Source organism: Nipponia nippon, unplaced genomic scaffold (assembly GCF_047370975.1).
Source record: "Nipponia nippon isolate SJK-2023a ecotype South Korea unplaced genomic scaffold, ASM4737097v1 scaffold_25, whole genome shotgun sequence".
Lineage (NCBI taxonomy): Eukaryota > Metazoa > Chordata > Aves > Pelecaniformes > Threskiornithidae > Nipponia > Nipponia nippon.
The window spans coordinates 796,569-823,287 of NW_028262342.1; the positions used below are offsets into that span (position 1 = coordinate 796,569).

Consider the following 26,719-nt stretch of genomic DNA (forward strand, 5'->3'; position numbering starts at 1 on the left):
GAGGTGTGTGCGGGGAGGGGACGGCTCCGGAGCCCGGCTCCCAGCAGGCATTGGCATCTCCTGGGAAACCTCAACCCTGCGAGCACAAGAGGAGGATTGATTTTTTGTGGGCAACGTGGCAGCTTTGGCTTCTGCTGCAGCCGCGGCATCGCAGCGAAGTGGCCGCTGGTGGGCTCAGAAGGGAGAAATGGAAGTTGTGTCCACGAGGGAGAAATCCAAAGTGAATAGACTGGAAAAAAAAAAATCTATAAAACCCGGTTACAGCCCTGATGCCACGTGCCCGGTGAGCAGGCGGGGCCGGAGGGGTGTTGCATGCTGATGATGCTCAGAGGGTGCTGGTGAAGGTAAGGTCGTAGCATAAAACTGGATGAATTATTTTTGCCCCTGAGTTGGTTGAAGAGGAGCTTGGGACTGGCTTTATGGAGGCAGCGGCAGATGATTCCCCTCCGTGTTAGGAGAAAACCCACCAGCAGCAGCCCCTGGGGCCGGAGATGTTTGTGCAAGGGACCTCGAGGGTGAAATAGGTGAGTTGGTGCCAGTGGTGTAACCCCTCGTGTCCGCGAGGCTGGAGCTTCGCTGGCATTTGGCCCCATCCCGGGCATCCTCGCGCCTACAGGCCCGAAGGTTGATCCCCTTGGTGTTTGCACACGGTATTTTACAGCTCAAGGCTGTGAACTGTTCTGCCTTTGGGCACAGCACTCTTGGGGCAAGGGGCTGGGTTAAAGAGAGTGAAAAAAAAGTGCAAAATTGGGGTTCGTAAGTGTGGGTTGTGGGGCACAACCTGGAAAAGGGCTGAAGGGCTTGAGGGGAACCGGTTGCTGCTGATATTGGCTGCTGGGTGGGCTGCAAAGCCGGGTTTGGGAGCGTTGTGCTGGTCTCCAGCTCCTGGCTGGTGCTGGGTGCTGGGTGCTGGCTGCTTTGCTCCCAGGAGTGACCTTTATGGGTGCAAGGAAATTCCATGGGTGTAGGGAAAGCCCCGCACGGCCCCCGCCTGGCTCCTGCCGCCCGCCCCGCAGCACCCTTGGGTGCGGGCTGGTGCCAGCACAGGGCCCCTCACTCGGGGCTGTGGTTGCCCACCAGGGCCGGATCCAGACCTATTTGCCAGCGGGGGGGTGGCAGAGCCCCAGTGCCTGTCTCCATCTCACCCCACGCAGCGGCTCGGGGATGGATCTGTCCCAGACACCCCCTGAGCGCCTTGTCCCACGGCTCCATCCGTCAGTGCCGTGGCTCGAGGCCATGACCACGGCAAGCTGAGGCAGACATCTCAGCCAGGACGTGGGGAGAGAGAAAACCTCCCTGGCCATGTCAAAGCCTTCTGCAAGAGCAAGCCCCAAGCTGTGTGTGGCGGTTCCCTCTTGCCCTTCATTAAAATTGCCTTGAAAAGACCTTTGTAGCTCCTGGCCGGCGCTGGAGTCGGTGCTGCGATGCCTGGATCTTGTCTGCTGCATCAGCCCTTCTCCCCGTGACCCGTGGCTCTGTTGATCAAGTGATCCAGCTCATGTGGGTCTGGCAAAAGGGAATTTGTGTGCGTTCACCCAAGCACTGCCTGTGGCAGGGACGTGGCCACCCCAAAGGGGCTCGCTGTCAGGGTGCGGAGCAAGGCTTGGTCCTTGCAGGTTCCCAAAAGCCTGGGGGGAGCCAGGCTCGCAGCAGCTGTAGGTTGGGGAAGAGGCAAAACGGGGTGGTTCGGGGCATTTTTGGACCTTGCTCATGCAACATCCTCCACTGGGAGATGCAACGGGTGCAGGGCTGAGGCTGGGTGCTGTTCCCATTGGAGTGATGGGAGCCGTCCCCCTGCAACCCACAGCTTGCCAAGAAACCTTCTCCAGCTCCGGAGAAGCTCCGTCTCGGCTGGGTGGTTTGAAAGGCGGCCAGGCTGCCGGTCCCGGGCTGCAAACAGAGCAGCTTGTGTGCGGCCCCGTACCTGGGCGGCAGCGTCCCCCCAGCCCGCCGGGAACGGCTTCGTTCGGCTCCAGCACGGCCCCGAACGCGCTCGCTGGAGCGGCCGCACAAAGACCCGCTTGTGCTCGCTGCACCCACCCGGCCCTAAGCCAGCGCCGGGGGAGAGGAACCCCCCCGTGGGTGACGGGGACTGCGGGTGGCCAACCTGGAGCTGATTGTCCCCCCTAGGATGCTCGGGGATCCCAAAAAGCTTCCACTCCCCTCCCTGGAGGTTTTCCTTCAAGGAGGCTGAGCAGAACCGTGCTGGAGCGACCCACGAAATGCGTGTCCCGGGAGATTTGTGGCACCCATTTGCCTTTCAGTTCACTACAGCTGTACCGGGGCAAGGGGACAGAGGCTGGCACAGGCGCCCGTGGAGCCACATCTCCCCATCTTTCTAGAGACCACGCCATCCCCTGGAGAAAACCTTTTGTTTTGAGTTTTTTTTTCCCAGAGAGCTTCAGGCGGGAGGTGGTCAGAGATGGAGCTTTGCTCCACAGCTGATTTTCTTGTGGAGCTCCGCTCTGCCTGCCCGGGCAAAGCCTGCAGGAGGGATGAGCTTCTCCACTCACTGCAACCGTGCCGACATCCCTGTCACTGGTGGTGGCAAAGATGGTCCTGCCTGTCTGGGGGTGCTTTGGGTGGGATGGGGTGGGGTGCTGAGCTCCTGTCCTCATCTGCACAGAGCAAAACACCAAGGCAAGGGGACACAGGGCACCGTCTGGGTGGTGGTGCCAGGGAGAGTCCCTGTGGGGCAAGATGAGAGCAGCAGCATGGAGAGATGGGGTGGCTGGCACCATGTGGGGGGATGTTGGGGATGGGGAGGGCAGAGATGGGGCTCAGACACCAATAATGGCCTGAGGAATGGGGTGACAGAGCTGGTCCTTGTGCCACTGGAAAGTGGTCTCAGGTAACCAGGAGTTGGCCTTGGATGACCAGGCAATGATTTTAGGTGGCCAGGAGATGGTCTTGGGTGTCTGGGAGATGGTGTTGGATGATGAGGTGATGGTCTTGGGTGACCAGGAGGTGGTTTTGGGGACCAGGAGAAGGTTTTGGGTGGCCAGGAGATGGTCTTGGATGGCCAGGAGATGGTCTTAAATGACCAGGAGATGGTCTTAGGTGGCCAGGAGACGGCCTCGGGTGTCTGGGAGATGATCTTGGGTGGCCAGGAGATGGTCTTGGATGACCAGGGGATGGTCTTGGTTGACCAGGAGGTGGTTTTGGGGACCAGGAGAAGGTTTTGGGTGGCCAAGAGGGGTCCATCCTGCCTGTGGTGCAGCCCTATCTGGTGAGGGTCTGTGCCCCTGTGGCCTTGCTGCAGGGACCTGCCACAGGGACCTGGGGACATGGGGATGGGGCTGCAGAGGGTCCTTGGGGGAGGACGTCACATGTGCCCTGGCCCTGTGGATCCATGTTGGGGGACATCATGTATGTCCTCACCCTGGGGTGTGGGATGCAGCGGCCTCCTCCTGGGATGGGGACATTGAGTGGCCATGGTCAGTGGGGGCCAAGACCAGGGTCTGGTGTGGCCAAGGGGATGTGGGTGCCCCCCCCCGCCCACCCCCTCGCCGTGCCGGACCCTGCTCAACCCTCCTCTCCCCCCACAGCCTCGCTGGCAGCCACCTCGCCAGGATGAACGGGATGGCCAACGTCAACCCTGCCGGCCGCAGCCACTACGTCTCTGCCATCCCGGTGCCTCGCACCGTGGCCCACAGCAAGCCGCACGCCACGGCCCCCCCGAGCACCCTGGGGACCCCCATCCCCCACGGGGCTCCATCCCCCCGGCCAGGGAAGGTGCTGGCCCCCGGCCCCAAGACCCTCAAGCCCAAAGGCGCTGGCAGAGCTGCCGGCCACGAGCCGTCCGAGGGCAGGGAGGGCAGCCCCGGTGTCCCCACCCGCGGGGCACAGAAAGCCCTGGCGAGACCCCTGGTGTTCCCCGGGAAGTGGCCGGAGGCATCGGGCAGCGGCAGGAGAGGGGCAGGCAGGGCAGGGGAGCCCACCGAGCTGCACAAAGCTCCCCCAGCACAGGGCAGGAGTGGGGGGCGGCCGGGGGGGTCCCCCGGGAAGGGCGGCGGGGTGGCCATGGCAGGGACGGGGGATGAGCCCCATGGCGGCTCGCAGGGCAGGGGCCCCGTATTTGGGTCAGGGGCCATCACCTTCTCCTCAGGCCCCCCACACAGCCACCCCGTCACTGCCACCGTGGCACCCTTCCAGTACCGGTGAGTCCCTGGGGATGGGGGCCATGGGGCTGGGGGGGACATGGGGATGGGGGGAGGCAGACAGGCACAGTGGGGGTGGCCATGGGGAATGACGGGGTTGGGTCTGGGGTCTCTGCCCCAAAAGGAGGGTTTGCACCAGGTTTGGGGTGCTGGGGGTTCCTGGGGAACCCATGGGAGCTGGTGTGGGATAGGGGATGGGCTCGGCGGGGAATGCGGTGCCCTGGGACCCCCTCTGCCATAAGACCAGTGTCCCCCAAACCGTGGCAGAGTCCAGGGCACCACATTCCCATCTCCTGGGAGATGGGAATGTCCCCAGCTGGCTGCACCCTTTGATTCGCCCCTGCTCCCCCACCCTCACCCCCGCTCTGCCCCCAGGCTGCAGGAGGACCAGGAGGAGGAGAGGGCCCCGTCCCCGGGTGACGAGTGCCCGGGTCCTGCGGAGGGACCTGACCCCGACCCCAAACCCAGAGGCCTGAGTGAGTCCAGAGGGGGTTGCTGGGGATGGGGGGGGTCCTGCTGGGGGGCTGCTGCGACCATGTGGGGGGCAGAGGCTCAGACCCCCGTGGCCCCGTGCCGGAACGGGAGCCGGGGCCGGAGGTTGGTGGGGTGGTGGGGGGGAACCCTCACATAGGAGGTGCCCCAGCTCCCCTGGGAACGGCACGGCTGCAGCTGCCGCCTCCGGTGACCCCCGTGGCCAAAAACCTACACCCAGCGGCGTGGCCTCCCCCGGCCGCAGCAGCCACGTCGGCATCCCCTGCAGCGGCTCCGGCACGGGGGGACCGTCCCCTCCAGTGACGCCACCAGGACATCACCCCACTTGGCTTCTTTCCCTCCTCTTCCTATTTTCCCGGCGAGCTCCAGGAATGACCCATTTCCAAGAAACCGGCAGAGAGCCGGAGCGGAGGCGGGTGCCGCGGCACCGCTGGCTCCCTGCACCCACCGCAGGGACACCCCCTTTCTCGGGGGGCAAACGAGCCCAAGTGCAAGCTCCCCGCTGCAGTGTTGGGGACACCCCAGTCCCCTCTGGCGCTTGCTTTTGGGGGGAAATTCTGGGGGGGCGGTCGCTGGAGGGGATGCCGGGGCGGCGGTTGCCAGGGCAGCTGCAGTGGAGGATGGCGGGATGCTCCAGGGATGTGCAGGGAAGGGGAAAAAAAAGAGCTGGGAGCTTTGCTGGGTGATTCGAAGGGACAGAAGTCGGTCAGAGCCGCGGTGGCTCCCGGCACAGCCCGGCTTTGCAGCGGGGCCCCGGCACCGCCGCCACGCAGCCAGAGGGTAACGGGGTTCGATGCTGAGCCCTGATTTGGGAAGCCACCGCACTCGCAGTGGTGGCGAGCGGGAGGATTTTCTGGGAGCAAGCAGGCGGGGAGTGAGTGGGGCTGGCGTGCTCCCAGAGCAGCTGCCCCGCTCGCCTTGGGGAGGTTTTAGGATGAGGCGGAGGGGGTTCGGTGCTGGGGAAAGAGCCGGATCCCTTCCCTTGCTCCACGCCTCCCCCGGCCACCCTGGCTGGTGGCACCTTCTGGGGCTCTTGTCGGGCCAGGCCGGAGGGGACAGGGGGCATTGCGAGGCCCCGGCTCACCCCGCCAGCCCCAAAATGACATGACACCCCCAAATCTGCCCCCCTGCAGCAAGCCCTCCACCCAGGCAACAGCCTCAGAGCTCAGCGAGGGGTGTAACGGCCCCCCCAGACCCAGGGTGGGCGTGCGGCGGGGCGGCTTGTGCACCCATCCCGCCTTTTGGTGCAAAACACTCTGTTTTTTATTGGCCCCCTTTGTTGTCCCACCCAGGCCGGGTTCTTTCGGGGCTCCTCAGCATCACCACGGGCTGAACCCCGAATCACCCGGGGTGGCCATACGGGGGCCGGGCTGGGGGGCTCGCGCCGCCCCCGGCCCTCCCGGCTCCTTATCGCGGCAGCATAGTGATGGGCTCTAATGCAATATTTTCCAGCGGTTGCCATGGCAGCCCGCGTGAGGTCACCAAATAGACTTAATTCACCCCTCCCGAGGGACGGGTAATTAACGAAAAATGATGATAACCAGATCCCGCTCCCCTCCTTAATTCCCCCGGATTACTGGAGAGGCCCCGCTGGGTTTGGGGGCCACAGAGTCCCTCGGGGGGCTCCCGGGGCCCCCCCGGGCCCTTCCTGCAGCGTTTGGGGTGAAAGGGGGAAGTTTGGGCCCCCCTGGGGCTGGGTGTGCGGTGTCGGGGCTGGGTGTGGGGACGGCGGCGGGCGGGACGGAGGGGTGCTTCGCAAGCAGGGTGTTGGGGTGCGGACCCCCCCCACTGGCTTCACCCCCCCTCCCAGCCAGCACCCTGCCTGCAAGGGAGCGGGCAAGCTCTGGTCGCGGAGGCCATCAGCGGCTCCATGGCGGGGGGGCACCCATGGGGGGGCACCCAGCACCGCGCCTGCCAGCTTCACCCCTTGCCCCCGGGGCCCCGCACCACCGCGGGGTCCCGCACAGCCCCCCCCGCCCCCGGGCTCCCAGATGGTCCTGCGGGTCCCGCATCACCCCGCGGGCTCCTGCGCGGTGCCCCCCCCGTCCCCCGCTCCCCCCGCTCCGCCGTGCTCGGCGCTGCACGGCCCCGGGGGCGGCGCGCGCCCCCGCCTCGCCCCGCCCCGCGGCGCGGCGCGCGCGCCGCGCCCCGCCCCCTGCCCGCGCCAGCCGGGGCGCGGAGGAGGGCGGGCCCTTTTTGTTTGCCCCTGACATTCCGCTGGTTCGCAGTGTCCCGCCTGCGGCGGAGCAGCGAGGTGGGGCCGCGCCGCTCATCTTTCCCCCCGCGCCCCGCTCCGTCTCCTCCCCGTCCCGCTCCGCTCCGCCCCGGCGGGGCGGGCGCTGACGGGGCTTCTCTCTCTGTCTCGCCCGGTGTGTCTTCGGTGCCGCAGCAGCAGCAGCAACAGCAGCGCCCGGCGGGTTAAATGGTTGCAGCGCGGGGATGCTGGGGAGCAACCTCAAGAGCCTTCCCGACGTGGAGCTGGGCGAGGAGGAGCGCGGCTACCGGCGGGGCCCCGACGGCGGCGCGGTGATGCCGAAGCGGGCGAAGTCGGCGGCGACGACGACGGCGGCGGCGGGGCCGCGGGGCGCGGAGCTGCGCGTCTTCAAGGCGAGCAGCGCGGAGGGGCGGCTGCCGGCCGGCTCCAACCTGCGCAAGCAGAAGTCGCTCACCAACCTGGCCTTCCTCACCGACGCCGAGAAGAAGCGGCAGCTCTACGAACCCCGCTGGAGCGACGACATGGCCAAGGCGGCGGCAACGGGGGCGGCGGCGGGGGGGGGCGGCCGGGGCGGCGGCGGCGGCCCCCGCGGCCGGGAGGCGCCCGCCATGTCGCGGAGCCTGTCCCGCTCCGAGCACTCGCTGCTGCCGCCGCGCCCCGCCGGCCCCGCCAAGCCGCCGCCCGCCGGCAAGCCCAGCCGCATCCCCCGCGGGCCCTACGCGGAGGTGAAGCCCCTCAGCAAGGCCCCCGAGGCGGGCGGGGGCGGCGGAGGCGGCAAGTGCGACGACGAGCTGCTGGGCGGGAAGGGGCCGGCGGTGGCGGCGGGCGCTGAGGAGAAGCCCTACCTGAAGGTGGACCCCGAGCTGGTGGTGACGGTGCTGGGCGACCTGGAGCAGCTCCTCTTCAGCCAGATGTTGGGTGAGTGCGGCCGTCGCGCCCCGCTGGCCTCGCCGTCGGGGGATGGGGAAATGGCGGGAGGCTGGCTGCCTGAGGCGTCGGGGGCCGCCACCACCCCCGGGAGGGACCCGCCGGAGGAGCGCCCGGCGCTGGGGAGAAGGAGAAGGCATGCTGAGGGGGAAGGCGCCATCGGCCAGCCCGAGGGCCAGCACGCAGCCTCCTCCTGCCTTGGCTCCAGCCTCCTCACAAGGAGGAATGGCAGGTAGCGGTTGAGCCCGTCCTGCCCACGTCTCTTCGGCCAGCCCTTGTCCCTGCACCCTGCCAAAGACGATGGAGGTTGCCTGGCCGGGTGTCACAGCCGCTCCCCGCCATCGGGGTGGCTCGCCCCGGGCATTGACCTTGGCTGCTTTTGCCGGGAGGCTGTCGGTGGTGATGCCGTGCGTGGGGTTCGCGCCGCTGCCTGCGCTTTGGGCAGGAGGCTTCAAATCCAGAGCTCCTCCAAGGTCCTGGGCTCTGGCCGAGGAGGGTCCCCCAAGGTTGCTGCCATGGGGTTTGCCTGAGCCGGTTTCAGCCCCCGGCCGCCTGCATCTTGCTGTCCCGGCGGGTTTGATCCCTGAGCCTGCGCGGTCGAGAGCTCGTTCTGCGCGCGGTGGGGTTTCATCAGAGCAAGGAGCGCTGGCCCCCGGCGCTGGCCGTGCCTCTGATCTCGGCCCCCCTCGTGGGCCACGGCGCTGGGTCTCGGTACAGGTGTGCCCAGCCCTTGCGTTTCCCTCGCGGCCGTGTGCTGATCTCTAGGAAACCGCGTCAGCCCCGGGAGCCCTCTGCTTCCCGCTGAAGCCCGCTCTCCCCTGCGTCCCAACTGGCAGCGCCCGTGGGCTCACTGGGCTCGGCTGGGCAAGGACTGCGGGAGGCTCATGGCTCCAAAGAGCTCTGTTTGGTCTGGAAAACTGCCATGAGAAGGTGGCAAACGAGCTCTGCACAGCCGTCACGGTGCTCCTGGTGCCCGAGCTAGGTGGGTTTAAAGCCCTGGTGGTTGGTGGCAGGAGGGAGCAGCAGTACAGGCAGGGGTGGGAGCCCCTTTTAGGGGGCCAGCAGCTTCTCTGGTGCTTGGAGAGCTGGCTCGAGATGCCTTCTCCTAGCTGCATTGTGAGCAGAGCTCTGCTGTGGGGAGAAGGGGGAGAGATTCGCCCCGGCTGGGGGCTGTGGGGGAGGTTTGGAGAGGTGGAGCGAGCTGGAGTATGTGCCGAAGTCGGGCGCCTGTAAAGCTGTGCTTGTTGAGTCTGGTTCCCTGCTGCACGCCCTGCCGCTCCAGGAGCCTTCGGCGTGTCACAGCCCCTGCTCCAGTGCAGGGCTCTGGCACAACGTGCAGTGGCGCGTGCCGGCACACTGGCATGGAGCTTCCCAGGCCATCGCCCTCGGCCCCGTGGCCGTGCACAGCCACGGGAGCAGTGGCGGTGGTGTGCACCCTGCCCGATCCTCTCCCTGGCAAGGGTCTGCCCCAGCTGCTGGAGCATCCTGGGGCTCGCTGGGGCTGCGCAAGCAGCTTGTGGGAAGCCACAGAGTGAGCTCAAGCCATCGGCAGGCAGACCGTGAGGATGAGCAGGCTGGACGTGTGAGGTCGGCCTTGCAGCAGGGGCTGCGGCGGCTCAGGCTGTCCCGGTGCTCCCAGAGCTGGGTTCATGGACATCCATCCTCAGCCCGAATGCTGGGGTAACACCGGATGCCATGGGAGCAGGGCAGGATTGCGGGAGGATTTGTCACTTATGGGGCTAACAGATCTCCACCCACTGGTGGTGGCATGTCTGGGGGGATCTCAGTGTCCCCCTGTGACACTCTGCTCTTAGATGGAGATTTCCTCAGCACCCCCAAGAGAAATTCTTGTGGCTTCCCTGCGGGTGCAGGACTGGCCCACGTGGGAGTGACTCCTGGTTTGTGGCAGTTGCTGGAGTACCAGAGATCGTGCCTGCAGGACAGGGACTTGTGCACACGCTGAGGAAGACCATGGGTTGCAGAAGTGCCCCCAACACCTGCTTTGGTTTCTGGGGTGGTTGCCTAGACCCTGCCTGCATCAGGGCCTGCTTCAGGGCTGCAGGGCTGACCTTGACCTTGGGAGGTGTTGAGCATCCTTTTGAACTGCACTTACCATCTGAAGGCTTGGTCAGCTGGCCCGTGAGGGCCAAACTCTGCTGAGTCTGTCCTCTCAACTCCCCTGCTCTGTGTATTTGCTGAAATAGATAATTTTACGAGACCTACGGACTGCCAGGCTTCCTGCAGTGGGGACCGAGGGCTGGTTGTCCAGTGTCGGGTGGGGACAACGCCTGGGGTGGACAGGGCAGGAGCTTAACCCTGCTGAAACGTCGCTTTCCTTCCATGGAGCTGTACTTCTCACGGTCATGGGAGTTGTGCTGTTGAATCATACCTACTTAACCAAGCCAACCATGACAGCCTGTGTGGTGGGGATGCCGACAGGAGCTTGGGGATGTGCAGAGGAGGGAGCAGTGTCACAGTGGCGGTGGCTGCTCCGTCACTTCCTACGTGCCGGTGGCAGAACCACGGCGGGGGATGCGCGAGCCTGGACACGCGCTGAGCTTCTGGTCCTGACCCCTTTGCTTGTCGTCTGGTGCGATCCAGGCAGATGAAACCTTCTCCAGGGGTGTCAGTACTTTCCACAACCTGGCTCCTCAAGGGAGAGGTGGTTCCTGTGGTGGGGACGGACCCAGAAGGGGCAGGATCCCGCTTGCTCAGGAGAGTGGGCTTCATACCCTGCTAGGGCTGCTGAGTAGGGCTAGGAGAGGGGCTTTCTCCTGCTCGCTACAGGAGGCGCTTGGGAGGGAGAGAAGGTTTCTCTGCTGTTTTCATGGATCCTTTTGGGAAGAGAAACATCAGCCTGAGCTATTTCGCCATGTCTGCTGGAGGACACCGTACCCAGAGTGGCACGAGAAGACCCACAAGCTTCGTTTGTACTGGGAAGAAAGAGGCGGGAGCTGCAGGGTCTTTCAGCCTCTGCAGATCATGTTGTCCTTGAACTGTTGACCTGTGTTGAGAAGCCTGGGCTGCCTCTGCCTGACCCGAGCTCCCTGCTCTGCCAGACACCGTGGCTTGCAGAGACCTTGCGTGTCTTTGGTCTCCACACCTGAGTTCTCATCTCCACCTCGTGCTCCTCCTGCCAGAAACACTCCCAAGCCTCTGCTGGCCAAAAATACAGTTTATTTAGTAGTGGCCAAATGCTACCTCTCATTTGGTTGCTGCCGCTGTGTCATCTGTTTGATGGCACCGAAGCCTTTGTAGAGCTGCTAGAGATGTAACCACGTTTAAAGCAGAGCAGCCTGCGCAAGATGGGAGAGGTCACTGGGACACAGCAACCACATGTGCTTTGTAGAGGCTATTTCCATCATCCAAATTATACATTTCACATCAACCAAAGACCAAGGCTTCTCATCAAAGCTGGCTGGCAGCTGGGGTTGCTAATTACACCAGTGCCCGGCCACGGGTTGAAGGGTAGGGAGGGCGTGTGGCCAGCGTGGTGGAAGAGCTCACTGTACAAAGCTCGCCGTGCCCGTCTCTGCGTGCGGCGGACAAGAGCGTGCAGGTGCAGAGGCGCATATGGACTGCGTGTGAGTTCGTTAGCACTGGGGTGCGGTGCCCAGCCTGATTGCTGCACTTACCTAGAGGTCCCCAGAGCACCTCCAAGATCCTGCAGTTACTTTCTGCAGCCATTACCTTGGCTATCTCTTGCTCTATATGGTGCCTCTTAAGTGGCTGCTAATTCACAGAAGCGAATAAGCAGCGGGTGTTGCATGGGCCAGAGCCCAGGCAGACACATGTGTGATCCCAGGGGAGACGGCCTTCCCCGAAATGCTCACTGCAGGAGTCTTTGTAGCCCTGCCAAACTCTGCAGGTGCAGCTATAACCCGTCTCAGTCCTGCAGCCCTCGGCTGGCAGCAGATGGGCAATGCCACCCTTCCCCGAGTGGCCCAGCGGGGTTGTCCTCGCTGGTCAGCGTGTGCCTGCGGAGACCCTGTACCTCCGTGGTGCCGACACGCAGGCAGGGCAGATCCCGGCGGCTGGCTGGGCAGCGGGTGCCAGCAGCCCGTCAGTGGCGTGGAGGAGAGCCAAGGGGCTGGTACAGGCAGATGGGCTCCTTGAAGGGCAGGAGCTTCACATCGCATCCGACTGTGGTCGGTTTAAAAAAGAAACCACAGTGCAGGAAAGATGCTTGGCTGGTGTCTGACACGTCCCATGAGAGCACGCTCCCGGCTCCGGTGGAGATGATCTCACCAAGGTATCCCTTCCCAAGGAGATCCCCTCCTGATGACCGTCCATGCTGGCCAGGGACGTGGTACGGGATTTAAAGGCGCACCTCTGCCTCACGGTGTTCCTGTCTCTGCCCCACGGTGTTCCTGGCTGTTTAATTAAGCGCTAACGGGCCTGTTGCAGCGCTGTGCGGCAATAGCAAGGCTCCCTGGCAGGAGACCATAAGGAGGTCAGAGACCAAGTAGCTCTTCACAGTGACGGGAGCGGGTTATTGCCTCGTAAAGCAGTGCCGCTGTCCCGATATCGCTGTCGTGCTAACGTTATTCCTCTCTTAAGGCCCCTGTGTGATGGTGCCCGTGTGACGAGGTCATTGGGGTGGGGATTTATTTCCTTCTGGCTGCAGAGCTGGACTCCTGCGCTTGGGGTAGCGATGAGAAGAAAGGGGAGAGGTACGCGGTAGGGGTGCTGCTTCCAGCCTGCTCCTGGGAGCAGACAGCGAGTAGTAGATGTCTCCTCTCTCCGGCTGAGATGGCTGCAGTGACTGGGGAGAAGGTCTGGAAACGTGACCTGATGGCCCCGGAGCTTTCTGCTGAAGCTGTTTGGGATGTGCCACATTTCCAGTGATAATGGCAGTTCAGAAAAAGTGCTAAAAAAAAAAAAAAAATAAATCCAGATTTGTCTTTCAAAATTTCCCATGGAAAAGTAGCAGAGCAAACCCTTGAAGGCAAAAACATTTGGCGAACAAATTCGTCCCAAAGAGCCTGAAAAGCGCTGTTCAAATGGGGCTTGCCCAGTGAGACTGCCTGTATCTTGCCCCCAAATCCAACATTTGTCTGCTGAGAAAATATGTAAATGAATGCAAAGTTGTATGCAATTCTGGAAATGCTATTTGGGATCTGCTGGTGGGATGTGACCACAGTGGGGCCTGGCGATGTCCCCTCAAGGCCTCGCCCTCCCCTGAGAGCGACTGCGGAGGGCTCCTGGGATGGTTTGCTCTTGCCGAAGCACACCCATGGGTCCTGCCTGGCCCAGGTGCCTTGTAAGCAACGTGTTTCCAGCTTGGGTGGCACTGGGGGAACTGGTGGCAGTTCTGGGTCCTTCTGGAGAGTCCCTTCCTGATGCCCCCTGTTACCAGCTTCGCATCTTTGGCTTCTCACGCTGCGGCACCTGTCTCTCTGCCCACAGCCCTTCCCCGGCATGAGTCCCCTCTGCCACCGCCCTGTTATGTCCATTTAGGTTACCAGCTCATTGCCTTCCTATGCAGCTTCTCGTGATGCCAGACCACAATTTCCCTGGTCCTCCCTGCCCGCTCTCACTCGGGCATCCGAGGACAGCACTTGGCTGATGCTTGTGCCTGCTGCACGGGGGAGGATTCGTTCCAGCTCAGTGCGGAGCCAGAGCGTGCACCCTCCGAGGTGTGTAACCTGTGAGTGACGCCGGCCTCTAGTGCCAGCCCATCTGCCGTGGCCAGCGTGTGCCTCCCGGCTTGCCTGGCTGAGCCGCGGTCCTGCCTGGGGGTGACCAGGCGGTTTTCCATAGGGCTGCGGTCTCAGGGTCAGCCCGCACCGCTCGCCAGGCTCTGAGTGTCAGGCGGACCTGCTGACACGTCCTCCGAATTGGTTGCTTGTCCAGTCCAGAGCATCCTTTGTGCCGCTGCGCGTGTGGCATCTGATGCCCTGCGTGTGTGGTGGCAGCGATGGCCTGGGGCCGTGCGTGTGTGCAGTGTTTCTGGTACCGGTGGCAGCTGTGGTTAGAGCCCGGCAGTGAAGCTGCTGAGTCTGGATCCACTCACTGGGTGGAGCGGGGATGGCTCCGTCCTTTGGGGGTAGCTAAGTCCTCGTCCTCTCCAGGCTTCGCACCTTGAGGGTGTCTCCTACAGAGCTGTGGGGACACAGGGTGTGGGAGATCAGATACGGCGCGATTCTGCCGAATCCCCTACCCTGCAAAGTCATGTCCTCCTCCAGGCACGTGAAGCAGCTCTCCCGGGGGAGCCAGGGGAGGGGTTGCCGGTTCTCCGGCAGGGAAGCGGTGAGCTCGGGAAGGCAGAGTATGTGCGAGGCGAGGAGCCCGGCCGGGGAGGCTCGGCGCTGCCTTGTGGTGGGGTGGAGGGGCGCGGGGCGAAGGGGGAGCGGGGCTTTCCCACGCTGCTGCATTGCAGCTTGGAGCTGGGGAGCCGAGCGCGGAGGGGAGCTGGGAAGGCAGGGGATGCTGCATTGCAGGGCTGAGATTAGAAGCTGTGCAAATGGAGATGTGCCTGTGTCAAGGCGGGTGTGACACTGAAAAGCAGTGCCCAGCGCACCCGCTCATCTGCTTGTCTTTCCTTTAATCCATTTCTTCCATGTTTTGTTTCGCTCGAGCGTTTATTTCATCCCTTACGCTGTTATTTTTCTTGTCCAATTGAGGCAGTAATGTATTTTTTATTAATTCAGGAGAAGGGCTGAGATTCATCTCCTGCTGGAAGGAGCTGCTGGAATCCACGTAGGGAAGCCCAGCACAAGCGCAGCGCGGCTGGGCAGGACGTTTTCCCTGCTCCTGGGAGCAGCCTCACAGCAGGGAGGTGGCTCGAGAGCCCTGTGGCACTGGCGCAGGGGCCAGCGCAGCACGTGAGCTCCCTGGAGGTGCTGCGTGCGCAGACCATGGGCAGGCACGTGCCCCCGCGCTGACCAGCAAAACGCGGGTGCGTCCTGCAGCAGGGACATGTGCCTCCACTTTCGTGAACATGTGAGCGCAGCGGCGCTGTGGGGAGCACAGGGTTTTCCACAACTACCTGGCATAGGCGTCGGTGACACTTACTCCACATCCCTCTTCGGTTTGGTGTCAGCCTTGTTATCTCTGTCCTAGAGCCCTCCTGCTCATTAAGGGGTGCGCATTTTGCAGCTTTCCCCTGGTCAGTGTACCTGCAAGGGTCTGGCCTGAAGCATCCCCCTGAAATTACAGAAGGAATTTATGGCAAATTCAGGAATTAGTTTCTGAAGATGTAAAGGCAGGGCTGCTCTGTCCTCACGTTTCCCCCAGGCTGGATCTCGCCCAGTGGCAGTGCGGGTAAGGAGGGGATGGTGAGCTGGCTAGGAGGGACCTTCTAAAGGGGACCCAGGAGGTGACTTTCAGTTGGGAACTGGAATTGAGGGTTTTGTGCCGTGCTCACAAAGCCGCGGTTCGCTCGGCAGGTTGCGAGCCTGACTCACAGCCACAGGTGATGTGGCGGGAGGGCTGGGCTCCATGCCAGCTCCGTTGGTTCACCAGCCAGTTGGCTGGGTTCGGCTTTGGGATGGGAACCTCTCCCGCTCAGTGAGCTGGAAGGATGGCTCGTGGCTGCGGTCATCTGCAGGTCGTTGAAGCTGCTGGAGGTTGTGGCCATTCTCGTGCGACCCAGGAAAATGGGAAGAGCTGTGCTGTGGGTGCTGAAGCCTGCGGTGTGTGAGCTGGAGGGGGAAATGTAACTGCAGCGTGGCAGAGGGGCAGCGCCACGCCTTTAGCACCAGGGAAAGGCCGAACCACTTTTATTTTTAGTGCCAGCCCTGCTGGGCGCCAGCCTGCGTGGTTGGGATCTGGGGTTGCTGCATGTCCCACATCTGCACATCTCGTGCAAGGTTGTGTCACTAAGCGTGGCAAAGCTGGCAGCGAGACCCTGCAACCAGGCAAGCTTCTTCAATAGCGCCCTTATGAAGTGCACAGTCTTGGCCAAACCCAGTCCTTACTGGCTCTACTGGGAGCCCTGACTGGCTAAAGCTGAGCTTTTGTGAAGCTTACACCTCTGTGCTTTTTCAGTGGGACTGAAATGTCCCCAGTGCCGGCGCTGCCTCAGCCCCTGCACTGAGCAGCCTGGCTCTCCTGATTCGGTGAGCAGCCGTGAAGCACGTTCAAAGCTGCGACTCAGGTATGGCTCTGTCGCTGGCTATTTATAGCCGTGTGAGCTTTCAGCATAGCCGTGGGCTGAGAATAACTCACTGATGAGACACTTCTCAAAATCACACGTCCATTGCCCATGCGCAGCATCGTCGTCTCAGGCTTCCCGCATGTCGGCGTAGGGTACGTCTTGGTCCTGCGCCAGCCCGGATCAACATGAAAAGGAGTTTACTCCAGTGTTTTTTCTAGCCTGGGGAGTCAGCTGGTTGGTCATGACACGGCTGTGCGGCCCTGTCCTCGGCAGGACACTATCAGCCTTTTGCGGGGAGCATGGTGGGGACACCTTCACATGTGGGCACAGTTTGGGCTCTGTAAAACCCACCCCACGGAGAGCGGCCCTTCCCTTTCGTAGCCCGGTGTGTGGGGAGATGTGGGCGCTGGCAGGGAGGGATGTGCTTGGGGAGCAAGGCGAGGGAACCTGCTATTCGGGCTGGGACCTGCGATGTTGAAACTCATCTCTTTAATGAACCCCTCAGGCTGGAAGCGTTAGATGCTGGCAGGGTGTTTCCAGTTCGCTTTATCTCTGACTTGGCATTATATTTCCAAGCTGATGCAAACAAGTGGAAGAATAGATAGCAGCTAATTCACATCGATTGCTGTGGCACAGGAGCTCCCCGAGGTGAGCCAGGGCTGGCAGAAAACACGCTGCGGGCCATTCGGTGGGGTGAGCGCATCCCTCCCCAGCCAGTTCCCGGTGTGGTGCCGCGGGGGACACGCTGTCAGCCTCGCAGGCGCCCGCTCCCACATCCTGAGGCTTCTCCCAGCCTTGGTGGCTCAGAAGCTGGAGAAAGCTTTGATGGGGCGAGTACAGCGTCATGAACAAACCCGGCGGCGGTGGTGCCGGGCAAAGGAGGGGCGTTTCAGCAGGCTCCGAGATGGGAGCACTGCTTTGCAGGAGTGGGACAAGTGGGTCCCCCCCATGTTAAAACCAGGAGGAAAGGCATTTGACAGATTGTGGCTGCGACCTGGGACTGCTTGGCTCTGCCAGGGCAGGACTGATGTGGGGCCGTGGGTGCTGCGGCCACCACGAGCGCAGGACCCACAGCCACCCAGCTGTGGCCTTTTGCAGCCACCTTGCCTTTAGCCTCCTGCCTTTCACTGCACCAAGGGCGTGACGAGGAGACAGCTCCAAACTCCCAATGCGCAGAGCAAAAGCAAGGGAAATAATGAAGTTCAGCTTCCTCCCCATCCCAGCAGGGAGGACGGACAGACAGCATCCTGGAAATATTGCTGCTGTGAGCCCGGAGAGGCGTGTGCCGATTCCCAGGGAGTCAGCCTCGTGCCGCAGCCGGGCTTCAGTGGGCTCGATGCGGCTGCAGACCGAAAGGTGGGAATGAATGGAGTCTCGCTCTGTTGGCGCTTGGTGTGTTGCTTTCCTATCCCCCTGGGCTGGGGAGGATGAGGCTGCCGAAGGCAAGCAGCAGTGGGGAGTCAATGGGGACAGCCCCTGGGCTTTCTCTGGTGCTGCTCCAGCCGCTGCCAGGCACCATGGAAGATGGCTGCTCTGCACTCCTGTGCCTCCCACAGACCCCAGCTTCATTTAAAAATGTAACAAAAACCTTTCCAAGGAATTGGAGTCACCCTGGACAGGCCATGCATTGCACCTTGGGATGGGCAACAACGAGGGGTCCTGGGGGCAGAGGTGCCAGGGCGAAAGGGACCCGTTGGCTCCTGGTAGTGGTGGTTTTTCTCCCAAATAACATGCACGTAGACTTGGCATGGGGTTAAAATCCTGCTCAGCCTGGAGAACGTGTTGTGTGATCTCTGGCCAAGGGGAAGCACCGACATTTGCCTGACTCCCAGCCGCAGACCTGAGTCTTTTGTGCCTCAGGCTGTACATAGCTGGGGGCTCACAGATCATCAGCACGTTGTCTTTTGGCAAATTCCATTTTGATGGCTCACCCCAGGCTGATTTGAGGCTGGATATATCACTGTCTGGACCTCCTGTCTCCCACTGTCGAGTGGTTAAACGCACCCAAAAGTTGGCTGCATCCCAACCCCGTGGGGACCAGCAGCACCCAGAAGAAATCCCAGCCCTCCTGCTCCTCAGTCCAGCGCTGGCGGTGCTGCAGGCACAGCTGTGATGGGGCAGCGAGGGTTCCTGCCCTACGTGGTTTCTCAGCCTTTCTCCCCAGGACTTTGCCCTGTGTCAGAGCACAAGAGGCATGGCCCATCGCACCGCCGTCCCCAGCCAGCAGGGTAAGGGAGCTGTTACAGCCTGACGGAGCTGGTGTCCTTCAGTGCTCCAGGCTGAGCACAGCGGCAGTTTGGGGATCGATTTACCAGCAGGCTGAGACCCTCCTTCCTTACAGGCAAGAACATCTGGAAGAGGGCAGACGCTCAGGCAGCAGCACCTTCAGCCATCTCATTTTCATTTCCCTGGACCCTTTTAGCTGTGCTTTTGCTGCGCAGTGCCAAACGGCGTCCCGGTGCTGCTGGAGCACTAATATCCATCATCCGGCCGTGGTCTGTAGAGCGCTCAGAAATTTTGTGCTATTTTCAGTGAGTTTTCCAAGTTGAGCTTATTGGCTCATGGGCATCTGCTCCCAGATGGAGAACATGTGGCCAGTTCCTGCAAGGGGAGGGGAACAGCCCTGCTCATAAAGCAGCATGGGGGATGAGCGAGGGAATCTCTTCCTGGAGCCTGCGAGATGCTTTCGGGGCTGTGCAGAGCGGGGCCTGGAGGTTGGGATTTTAAAGCTGCTCTGAAAACCCTCTGCAAGCAGAATTTGCGTGGCAGCGTTGCTTGCGGTGGGAGGTCGCCTCCCGTCAGATAGCTTATGAGTCGTGGGGAAAGTACGGTAACCTGGGGGCAGGATAAATCTCAGCTCAGCTGCTGTTTGCACTGCTATGCGCTTCCCAGCCCTGCTTACTTTTGAAAGCGAATAGCAAGTAATAAATTTTCCGGGGTGTCGGCAAATATTCATTGTGCTAAAACTGGTGAAACTCTTGGGGTTCCTGAAAACCTCCCTGCCTTGAACAGGCTGCAGGAGCGCTTGCAAAATGTAACAGCATGCAAAGAGGAGAGAAACCCAGAGCTCCGAATCAAAAGTAAATTTGCAAAGCAGCTTTTCCAGCCTCGCATTCCCAAGTGGAGCACGTTACTGCGTACAATGCTGCCGTGCTGCTTTCCAAAGCCAGCCGCTCTGCGCCGCAGCAGTGACCAGCGGGGCGAAGCCGCCTTCCCTTTGGTCTGCTCTCGGTTTGCTCATCGTTGCGTTCAGGGGGCAGAGGTGCTGATTTGTTTTGTTGCTAAGATTCTCGTTCCCTTTGTGGGAATAAAGCAAATTTTGTTTGGTTGAGATTCTCTATAGCTTCAAAGACAAATCAAATCTGGGTTGCCAGCTTCTTTTTGTACTGCAAGAGATGCCTGTTTTCCATCCCAAACCATCCATGTTTTGCAGCTCAATAGCACATCCTAGACAATGGCTTTAGAAATCAGACGCCTGCATTTTGGACCCACAGTGCTGAGGCAACGCCAAGCGACGCATGGGGTGCCAGAATTCGTGCACATGGGGAGAGAGAAGAAGGAGGAAGAAAAACTTGCTCCGATGGGATGTTTCCAAGGAGATCATGGTAATGATCTTCCATTTCCATATAGCTTTTCATCCCCTTGCGGAGCGTTCTCACTCATAAGCAGACGTTACACACGTCCTGTGCAGAGAGTGCAGCAGCTGTCCTCAAAATGCACGTCGTAGTGGGGAAGCTGCGGAGCAGGATCAGCCTAGGGTGGGAGCAAGCCCTGAAACTGCAGGAACACTCGGGGATGCAGGCTGTCCCTGCCCCTTCGGCAGCACCCCGCGTTTGGCGTCTGCGGCCGCTGGGCACAGCACACCGGTGCAGGGAGTGAGTAACGGTGTCTGGGTACGTCTGAATCCTTCCCCGCATAAGTGTCGCGTGTGGGACGTGCCTCACATCAACCAGCGTCCAGCTCAGAGCTGCACCGTTGCCGTGTACCCTCTGGCACTTGGCTCGTCAGAGCGAGAGCCCTGTTACGAGCTGTTCAGGCCTCTGTGAGCTCAGCTGGGAGCAGCAGCCAGGGTTTACGGTCAGTGCCAGAGCAGCCTGCGTCCCACACCGACACGCAGGGTGGTTTTCCTGGCTCATCCGTCCCTTTTTTGCTGTGCTGAGGGAGCTGCGTTAGCCCAGGGAGGATTGCAGGGCGCTGCGGAGGGTCAGCCGGGCCGCATCCGCCGCTGAGGGTGTGCGGGAGGTTGGTTAATATGTGATATTCCCTCGTCCTTCTGCGCGCCTCTTGCTTTCCAAGAGGAGGAAGGAAAGTCTGGAGCGGTGCTTCTCCCCTGTGCGGAGATGGGTTTGCAAAAGCCACAGTTTCTTCCACTTTTTTTTTTTTTTTTCCTTTCCTCTTTTCCTGCCCCGGATTTTTTTCCCTGGCCTGATGAATTTTTAAACAAAAACATGGTGAGGAGAGAACAGGAGAGCGGGGGAAAACCCAGGAGAGGACACACGGGGGAAAAAGTCTGTTTTCAAAACCAGAGTGATTTCAAGTGGAAGTGAAAGTTTAGGGTGTGTTTTTAATTTAAAATTCCAACTAATTTTAAGTCACTGTATTGACAGGAGAAAATACCTCTCCTAATGCTCTTTCTAATAAACCCCAGTTTTACAAGTAGAAAAATGCTTGAAAAATACCACGGAAATATGAAAGTGAAGGCAACTGCAGTGCCCTTTAATTCCTCCCTTGCTGTGTTGTGGGTCAGTGCTGAGGCTGGGTCGGGGGACAGACCCCCCCACCCCCGCAGGTGCCTCCGGGTGCTTGTCCGTCTGTCCGTGGGGGATGGCAGGATTGGTCACCTGTACGCGGTGGCTTTGCACGAGGGCGGACGTGGACAGATGTGGTTCCTTGCCTGTTCATGCAGGGCACCGAGCAGAGGCAGGGCTTTGGGTGCAATGGGCCAGAATTCAGCCCAAATTGGAGCACTGCGGCTCTTTGCCCTCCAGCTGGAGGGCCGGCTGCTTAATGCTGGAGATGGTGAAGGAGGCAAGAGGGAGCACGGGGATGGAGAGGGGAGGTGGAGGCAGGCGAGGGGGACAGCTCGTGTGGCTGAGCATCACGAGGGAGCCCAAAATCTCATCCCTGGGAGGGCTCGTCCTGCTCCATAAGCCGGGTTTAGGCCCAGTGCCGCTGCTGGCACTTCCCGTACTTGCGACCTGCAAGAGGCCTCTGGAGGGTTTGAATCGGTGATGTAGCTGTGAGATGGCGTGGACAGCTTTCTGTGCAGCACTTCGGCCCCTGCAGAAATCTTCCCTCGCCATGTCCCACCGACGCCGAGGCGAGGTGGTGAGAGCCATTGGAGACGGGCTGCTCTCGCCGCTCTAGCTCGGGTCGGGCTGGTTTCTCACGGCCGTCAGCGTGGCAGGTAGATTGAGTGTTGTTAGAAAAACAGCTTAAATCCATCTCCTTTAAATTTTGCAGAGCAGAGAGATCTCCTAGCAGATCTCATTGTATTTCATACTGCAGCAGAAAAAGAAACATTTTATGGTAATTTTTTCAATGACTTTCCAATTTTTTTTTCTTGGTAAACTGTCTGCAATCACTTACAGTGTTCCTGAAGGGATTAATTACTCGCTGGAGCTCATTGTGTGCATTTCATATTCAGAACTGTTGGATGCGATGCCTGGCTTGGATCGAGCGAGGGGTCACATGGCGTTTCTTTTTTCATCCTTTTTTCCCCTGTTCTGTTTTATCTGTCAGGCTCCTGGTGTGAGCGCTCCCAGTCGCCGATTCGGTGATCGCTCGGTCGGTACGCCGCACGTGATCACAACTGACTTCCCTGCTCCGCGCTCCTTTGTCAGGGGGAAGCGCAGCCAGAAGAAGACAAATCGCTTCCTTGTTTGAGTGACTTTTGGCTGATGCTTTCCCCCAAGCTGTAGTATTGGCTCAGCTTCTCCTGCAGCGGTTGTGGCTCCGGGCTGTGCATCATCAGTGCTTGGACAGGCCCCCGGAGCAAATCTGGGGAGAAGAGCTCATTGCAGCACTGCTTCCCACGGTGGAGAGGGCTTGTCCAGCGCAGGCAGCTGTTGCGCGGAGGTGGGACATCGTAGAGGGGATAAATCCTGGCTGCAGTGCTGCCAGAGACCCCACCGTGCCGTCCTCGGAGGGTCGCGTCCCCGGGAGGGCGCTGCCTGCGGGACGGCTGTGCGCTTGGCACTTTGGCGGCACGGGGAACGGCATTGTCTCCGGCTCGGCAGGGGGGGATCCCAAACTGTCCAAGCTGGGGCATGTAACTCGGCATGCTCTCGGCATGCTTAAACGGTCCCTGCAGCACATGGGGGACGGGGGCTTGTCGCTGTGCAGGGGTTCGGATGCCAGCGACCGCTCTCCTGTTTAACATCCAAGCGAGCCGATGTGCCTGGGGGCTCGTGGCTGCTGTCACCGCACGTCACTCAGCCCTTGGTGTTGGCGGGTGCGTGGCGAGGGCGGTGGTGGGAGCTGGCACACGGTGGAGAGCCGGGATGCTCCACTGAAATCCCTCCTGTCGGTGCCGATGCCTTTTTTCGTAGCGTTTTCTGCCCTGCCCATCCCTGGCACTGCCAAGCCTGCAGCAAAACTTGGGCTCACGGGGCGGAACACCAGTTCTTTGCATTGAGTCCTGAAGCACGTCAGAGTCCCTCCCCTCGCCGTAACGCAGGTGATGGATTTGAGGTGAAGAGCACTCTTCCTCCGTGCCGTCCCCCAGCCCCGCTGGGGTGCTGTGGGCCTTAGGGTCCCAAGGAGGAGAGCAGGGACCGAGCGGCGGCTCTCACGGCGGTGGCACAGAGCCTTCTGGTCCCAAGCATCCCCTTCCCTCCCATGGTACGCCCAGATTTCCTGAAGAAGACAGGATCTTCTTTCTCTGCAAATCACCTTTGGTGGGAAAAACACAACTGCTGCTCAAGAGAACCTTTTCCCAGTGGTGAGGACCCACCGAGGGCACTGCAAGAAGCGGAGCTGGTTGGGAAGCAGCCGGAGGATGGCGCGGGTCCTGCCGCCGAGCGCACCGAGCCCTCGCCCCTGTGCTCCCAACAGGGAACCACAAGGGCTAAGAATAGACAATTTATTCATACGCATCCCTCTCCCTGCGAAGGGTGCCCGAGGCACTGCGCAGCAATTAAAACAAGTTCGTAATAATAGCGCTGGCAGATCAGCAGCGTGGACTCTGGAGCTGGTGGAGGATTTGGTGGTGCTGAGTATGGATGGGGGGAGACCAGTGCCACTGACCTCCCCGGTGGAGACCCAGCATCTCCCCAGCAACGGGATGCGGGGCAGCGCTGCAAGGCGGCAGGATGAAACCCAGGGTGTCATTGCAGCTGCTGTGCCGGCTGTGGGGCTGCAGGATGGGGAGAGGTGCATGGGGCCGGCACTGCTCCCGGCTCCGGTGAGGGGAAGGCACCTTCCCAGGGCAGGCCCGGAGCAGGAGATAATGGTGCCAGCAGAGATAATGGCAGCGTTCGTGGGGTCGGCAGCGTGCTGCTGGGTGAGGCAGGGGTGCGATGCCCTGCCCTCCCTTACTGCAGCGGGGGGTGGCCCTGGGGGAGCAGGCACAGTGGGCAGGAGAGCGGGGTTCACCTGCGCTAATTTGGGTCAGCCCAGGCTCTTCCCTGAGTTACCGGGATGCCTTATCCCACCTCTGGGCAGGGACCCCGGAGCTGCTGGTTCCTGTTGGCTGCATGGAGGGTCAAGGGGACAAACACAGGATTTCAGCGTGTCGCTGTCAGAGCCATGGTGTCCTCTTCCAGCAGACCTCCTGCCGCTCGCTGTGTGCCAGTTTGTCTTTGGGAGAGCGTAGCGGATTTGCTTCGGGATGAACATCACCTGGGCAGCATGTGCTGGTGGGGCGGACCAAAGGGACCCCAAAACGTGCGATGTGCACGTCAGTCCTCAGCCCCGCCTGGGTTGCTATTGCACATACTGCTACGATTTTTTTGGGGGTGAATCTTGCCCTGGTGCCTGGTCGGACCAGCACCCCCAGGCACCCTGCCAGCCAGCAGCGCTCACCCACCCCGCTGCCGGGGGACCGCAGGTGGAGGGAGACCCGAAGCCTTGTGGGACCCTGGTGATCGTATGTGCAGGGGACTTGTTTCCGGCTCTCTGCAGGCTGCTGCGCCTGGTGCCAGAGTGAATTTGGCACCTGGCCCTCCTGCGAGGCCGGGGCAGGGGGAGAAGAAAGGCTGAGCCCTCCCTGCTGCCCGCGCTGCAGGCAGGAGATTCAATTACCCCCGCGCTCGCACAATGGCCGTTTATCTCCGGGAGCAAAACCCTGGTAACCATCAGGGCAGAGCGTGAAGGGCTGATTAGAGGGTGTGCGGGGAAGGGCGCCGGGGTCGCGTGCAGGCACTTCCCTTCCCATTTCCAGGGCTTTCCATGGTAATGGCTCCTATTTTCCTCCGTTGTTAGGACGTCACTCACACGCGGCTCAAACGGCATCTGTCAAAACATGTCCCCCCTGTCCTTGGGGCTCCTGGGGAAGAGGGATCCGTTGGCCCCATAATGAGCCTGACATCAATTAATCATCAGCCTTAAAAATTAGCATCGTGGCAGTACACGTTGGAGGGAAACGATTCCCCAGATGGAAGCAAAAATAGCCTCGGTTATCTCCCTCCTCCCGTGGGAGGTGGCAACAATAGATCCACTAACCAGCCTGGAACTCGTTTAAGCTGGGTTCACGCCCCGGGGCTGGGGGAGCCCGCGGTGCGCTGCCTCCTGCCCTGGCTCGTCTCTCGAGGTGCTCTTGGGGGACCACCTCGTGCGATGGCTGATTACCTTCCCTGGGGTCTGCTCCTGCCCGCAGCCAGACCCTCATGGGCTGGCGTCCTCCGGGTTTTGCAGAGAGCCCAGGGTGAGCTCGCAAGCCCTGAGCCCCTTCTCGAGGCTGAGGGTTTGGAGGAGAGCAGCACCGCAGGGGTCTCATTCTTCTGGAGCTCATCCCCGGGCAGCGCAGGTGGGCCAGGACAAGGGTTCAGCCAGTGCCTCAAGGACATGTCCTGCCCCAGGCGGGCTGTCTCTTGCCCCTCTCCAGGGTAGCAGCTCTGAGCAGCACCGGTGCCCATCGCAGCTTGGCGAGTGCCTTGCTGGCTCTGATATGCAGGAGCTCAGCAATGGGCTGGAGGTCTCCAGAGACCCTCCTGTCAGGGAGGTGACTTGGGCACCTTCTCTGGAGGTTCATGGTGACCTGGTCTTTGTGCCCATGCCATGCTGGGATTTTCCATGCTCGGAGCTGCTTTCCCTTGCTCCCAGGCGAGCTCTAACCTGAGTGAGCAGCTCTGCTGCCTGTAGCCCATTGCAGCTTCGGTTTCCCACCCCCGTTACTCAGCGAGGCGAAGAGCCGCTGCCTTCCTCCAGCACCGGCTGCGTTTCGGGTCCGTCTTGGTGGCTCAGATAAGCAGCTCAGCACAGAGCGGCTCTGCAGGCTGTGGCTGGCGGGGGAGCCCGGGAGGACATTTTGCATTCTTGCTGGAGACACACGAGGGCTCTTTGGCTGATCTGGTGATGGACAGACAGACCAAGTGTCTACCAGAGCCCAGCTGAGGCTGGGGAGAATTGTGTTTGCAACGCATTGCTCTGCACAAAGCTCCCAGTCACAAGGCGAGGGGGACAAAAGGCTCCCTGTTCACTCCGTCCCAGTGGGTGCAATTCCAACAGTTAAAAAGCAAATGTGAGTTGTTTGTCTGTGTGAATATAAAGCTTCCCCAAGCATGGCCGTATTCTGGCTGGGAATGGGGAGTTTGGCTCCGCTAATGACTCTGTTCTCCCTGCAAAACGGAGCCAACTCGAGCCAAGAGCTGCCCAGCCGGGCCCTTCCCTGCCAGCCCTGGTACAGGGACGTGGGCTGGGGAGGGGACAGGCTCCTGGGTCTGATAAACGCCCTTTCAGCCAGGCCTGGGTGCCTGGCAGAGAGCAGCGGGGAGGGATGAGCACAGGGACCTCTGCCCGCTGCGCTCCCGGGGGTGACTGCCACCCGTGAGCATCCTGCCAGCGCCGGGGATCTTCTCCCGTGCCCAAGGGGTTCGATGTCCTCAGCAAAAGGCAGGGCGGGCTGGCTTCCTTGTGTCGTCGGGTCTGCTGATTTGGGGCATCTGACTGCGAGTCGAAGGGCGGCTGTTGCAGATCGGGGAGCTCTTGAGTTGTGCCACTCCTTACCTGAGTTTGGGTGGCTGCCCTGCAAATCCCCACGGCGCTGGGTTTTCACCTGGGTTTTTATTCCCAGCCCAACTGGAGAAGAAAGGGGACGGGTGCACGTGGCTGGGGGTACAGTGGCACAGGGCATTGTACCAGTGACGTGCCCAGTCCTGGGCAGCCCCAGTTGTGCCTGGGAGGGGGGCAGGCAGTTGTGAAGCTGCTGCAGGACCTGAGGGCGAGCGTGGGCCCGGGGGGAATGACTGCAAACCACGTGCTGCAGCCGGGCTCAGGGCACGGACACGTCCACGTCCACGTCCACATCCACGTCCACACCATCTACGTGGAGGATGCTCAGCAATAACAGGGCAGTTATTAATTAACAGATGGCGCCGGTGCCCGACCTGGAACAAGCGCTGTCTGTGGCCAGCTGCTTGTGGTTGCTCTAGGGGCACGTGGAGCTTAACCCCCACGTTGGTGGCAGCCGAGCGGTGCTGAGCACAGCCCCTGGGCATCTCCACCCTCGCCCAAGGGTCTCCCTCCTCCCCGGCTGCTTCTGCATTCACCCAGTGCTCCCCTTGGCTCACTCGCCCTCTGGGTCATGGGGGCTTTGGAGGAGGGTTGTGCACAGCAAGGGAGGGTAGTTATGGGAGGAAGGACATGGCCGTGACCGGCCATCAG

General features: G+C 61.3%; 1 protein-coding gene across 3 annotated transcripts in view; it reads left to right on the top strand.

Annotated features, from left to right (window-relative positions):
- NAV1 (neuron navigator 1) overlaps window positions 1-26,719 on the top strand; it is a 74,757-nt gene that overhangs the window by 10,744 nt on the left and 37,294 nt on the right. For 2 of the 3 annotated variants that reach the window (XM_087762100.1, XM_087762102.1), the window contains exons 2-4: window positions 3,549-4,160; window positions 4,536-4,636; window positions 7,042-7,785. In XM_087762100.1, the coding sequence (XP_087618226.1) occupies window positions 3,574-4,160; window positions 4,536-4,636; window positions 7,042-7,785 (1,432 nt within the window). In that variant the 5' untranslated portion in view covers window positions 3,549-3,573. The remainder of the gene's footprint in view (window positions 1-3,548; window positions 4,161-4,535; window positions 4,637-7,041; window positions 7,786-26,719) is intronic. The other variant, XM_087762101.1, reaches the window with a different exon arrangement.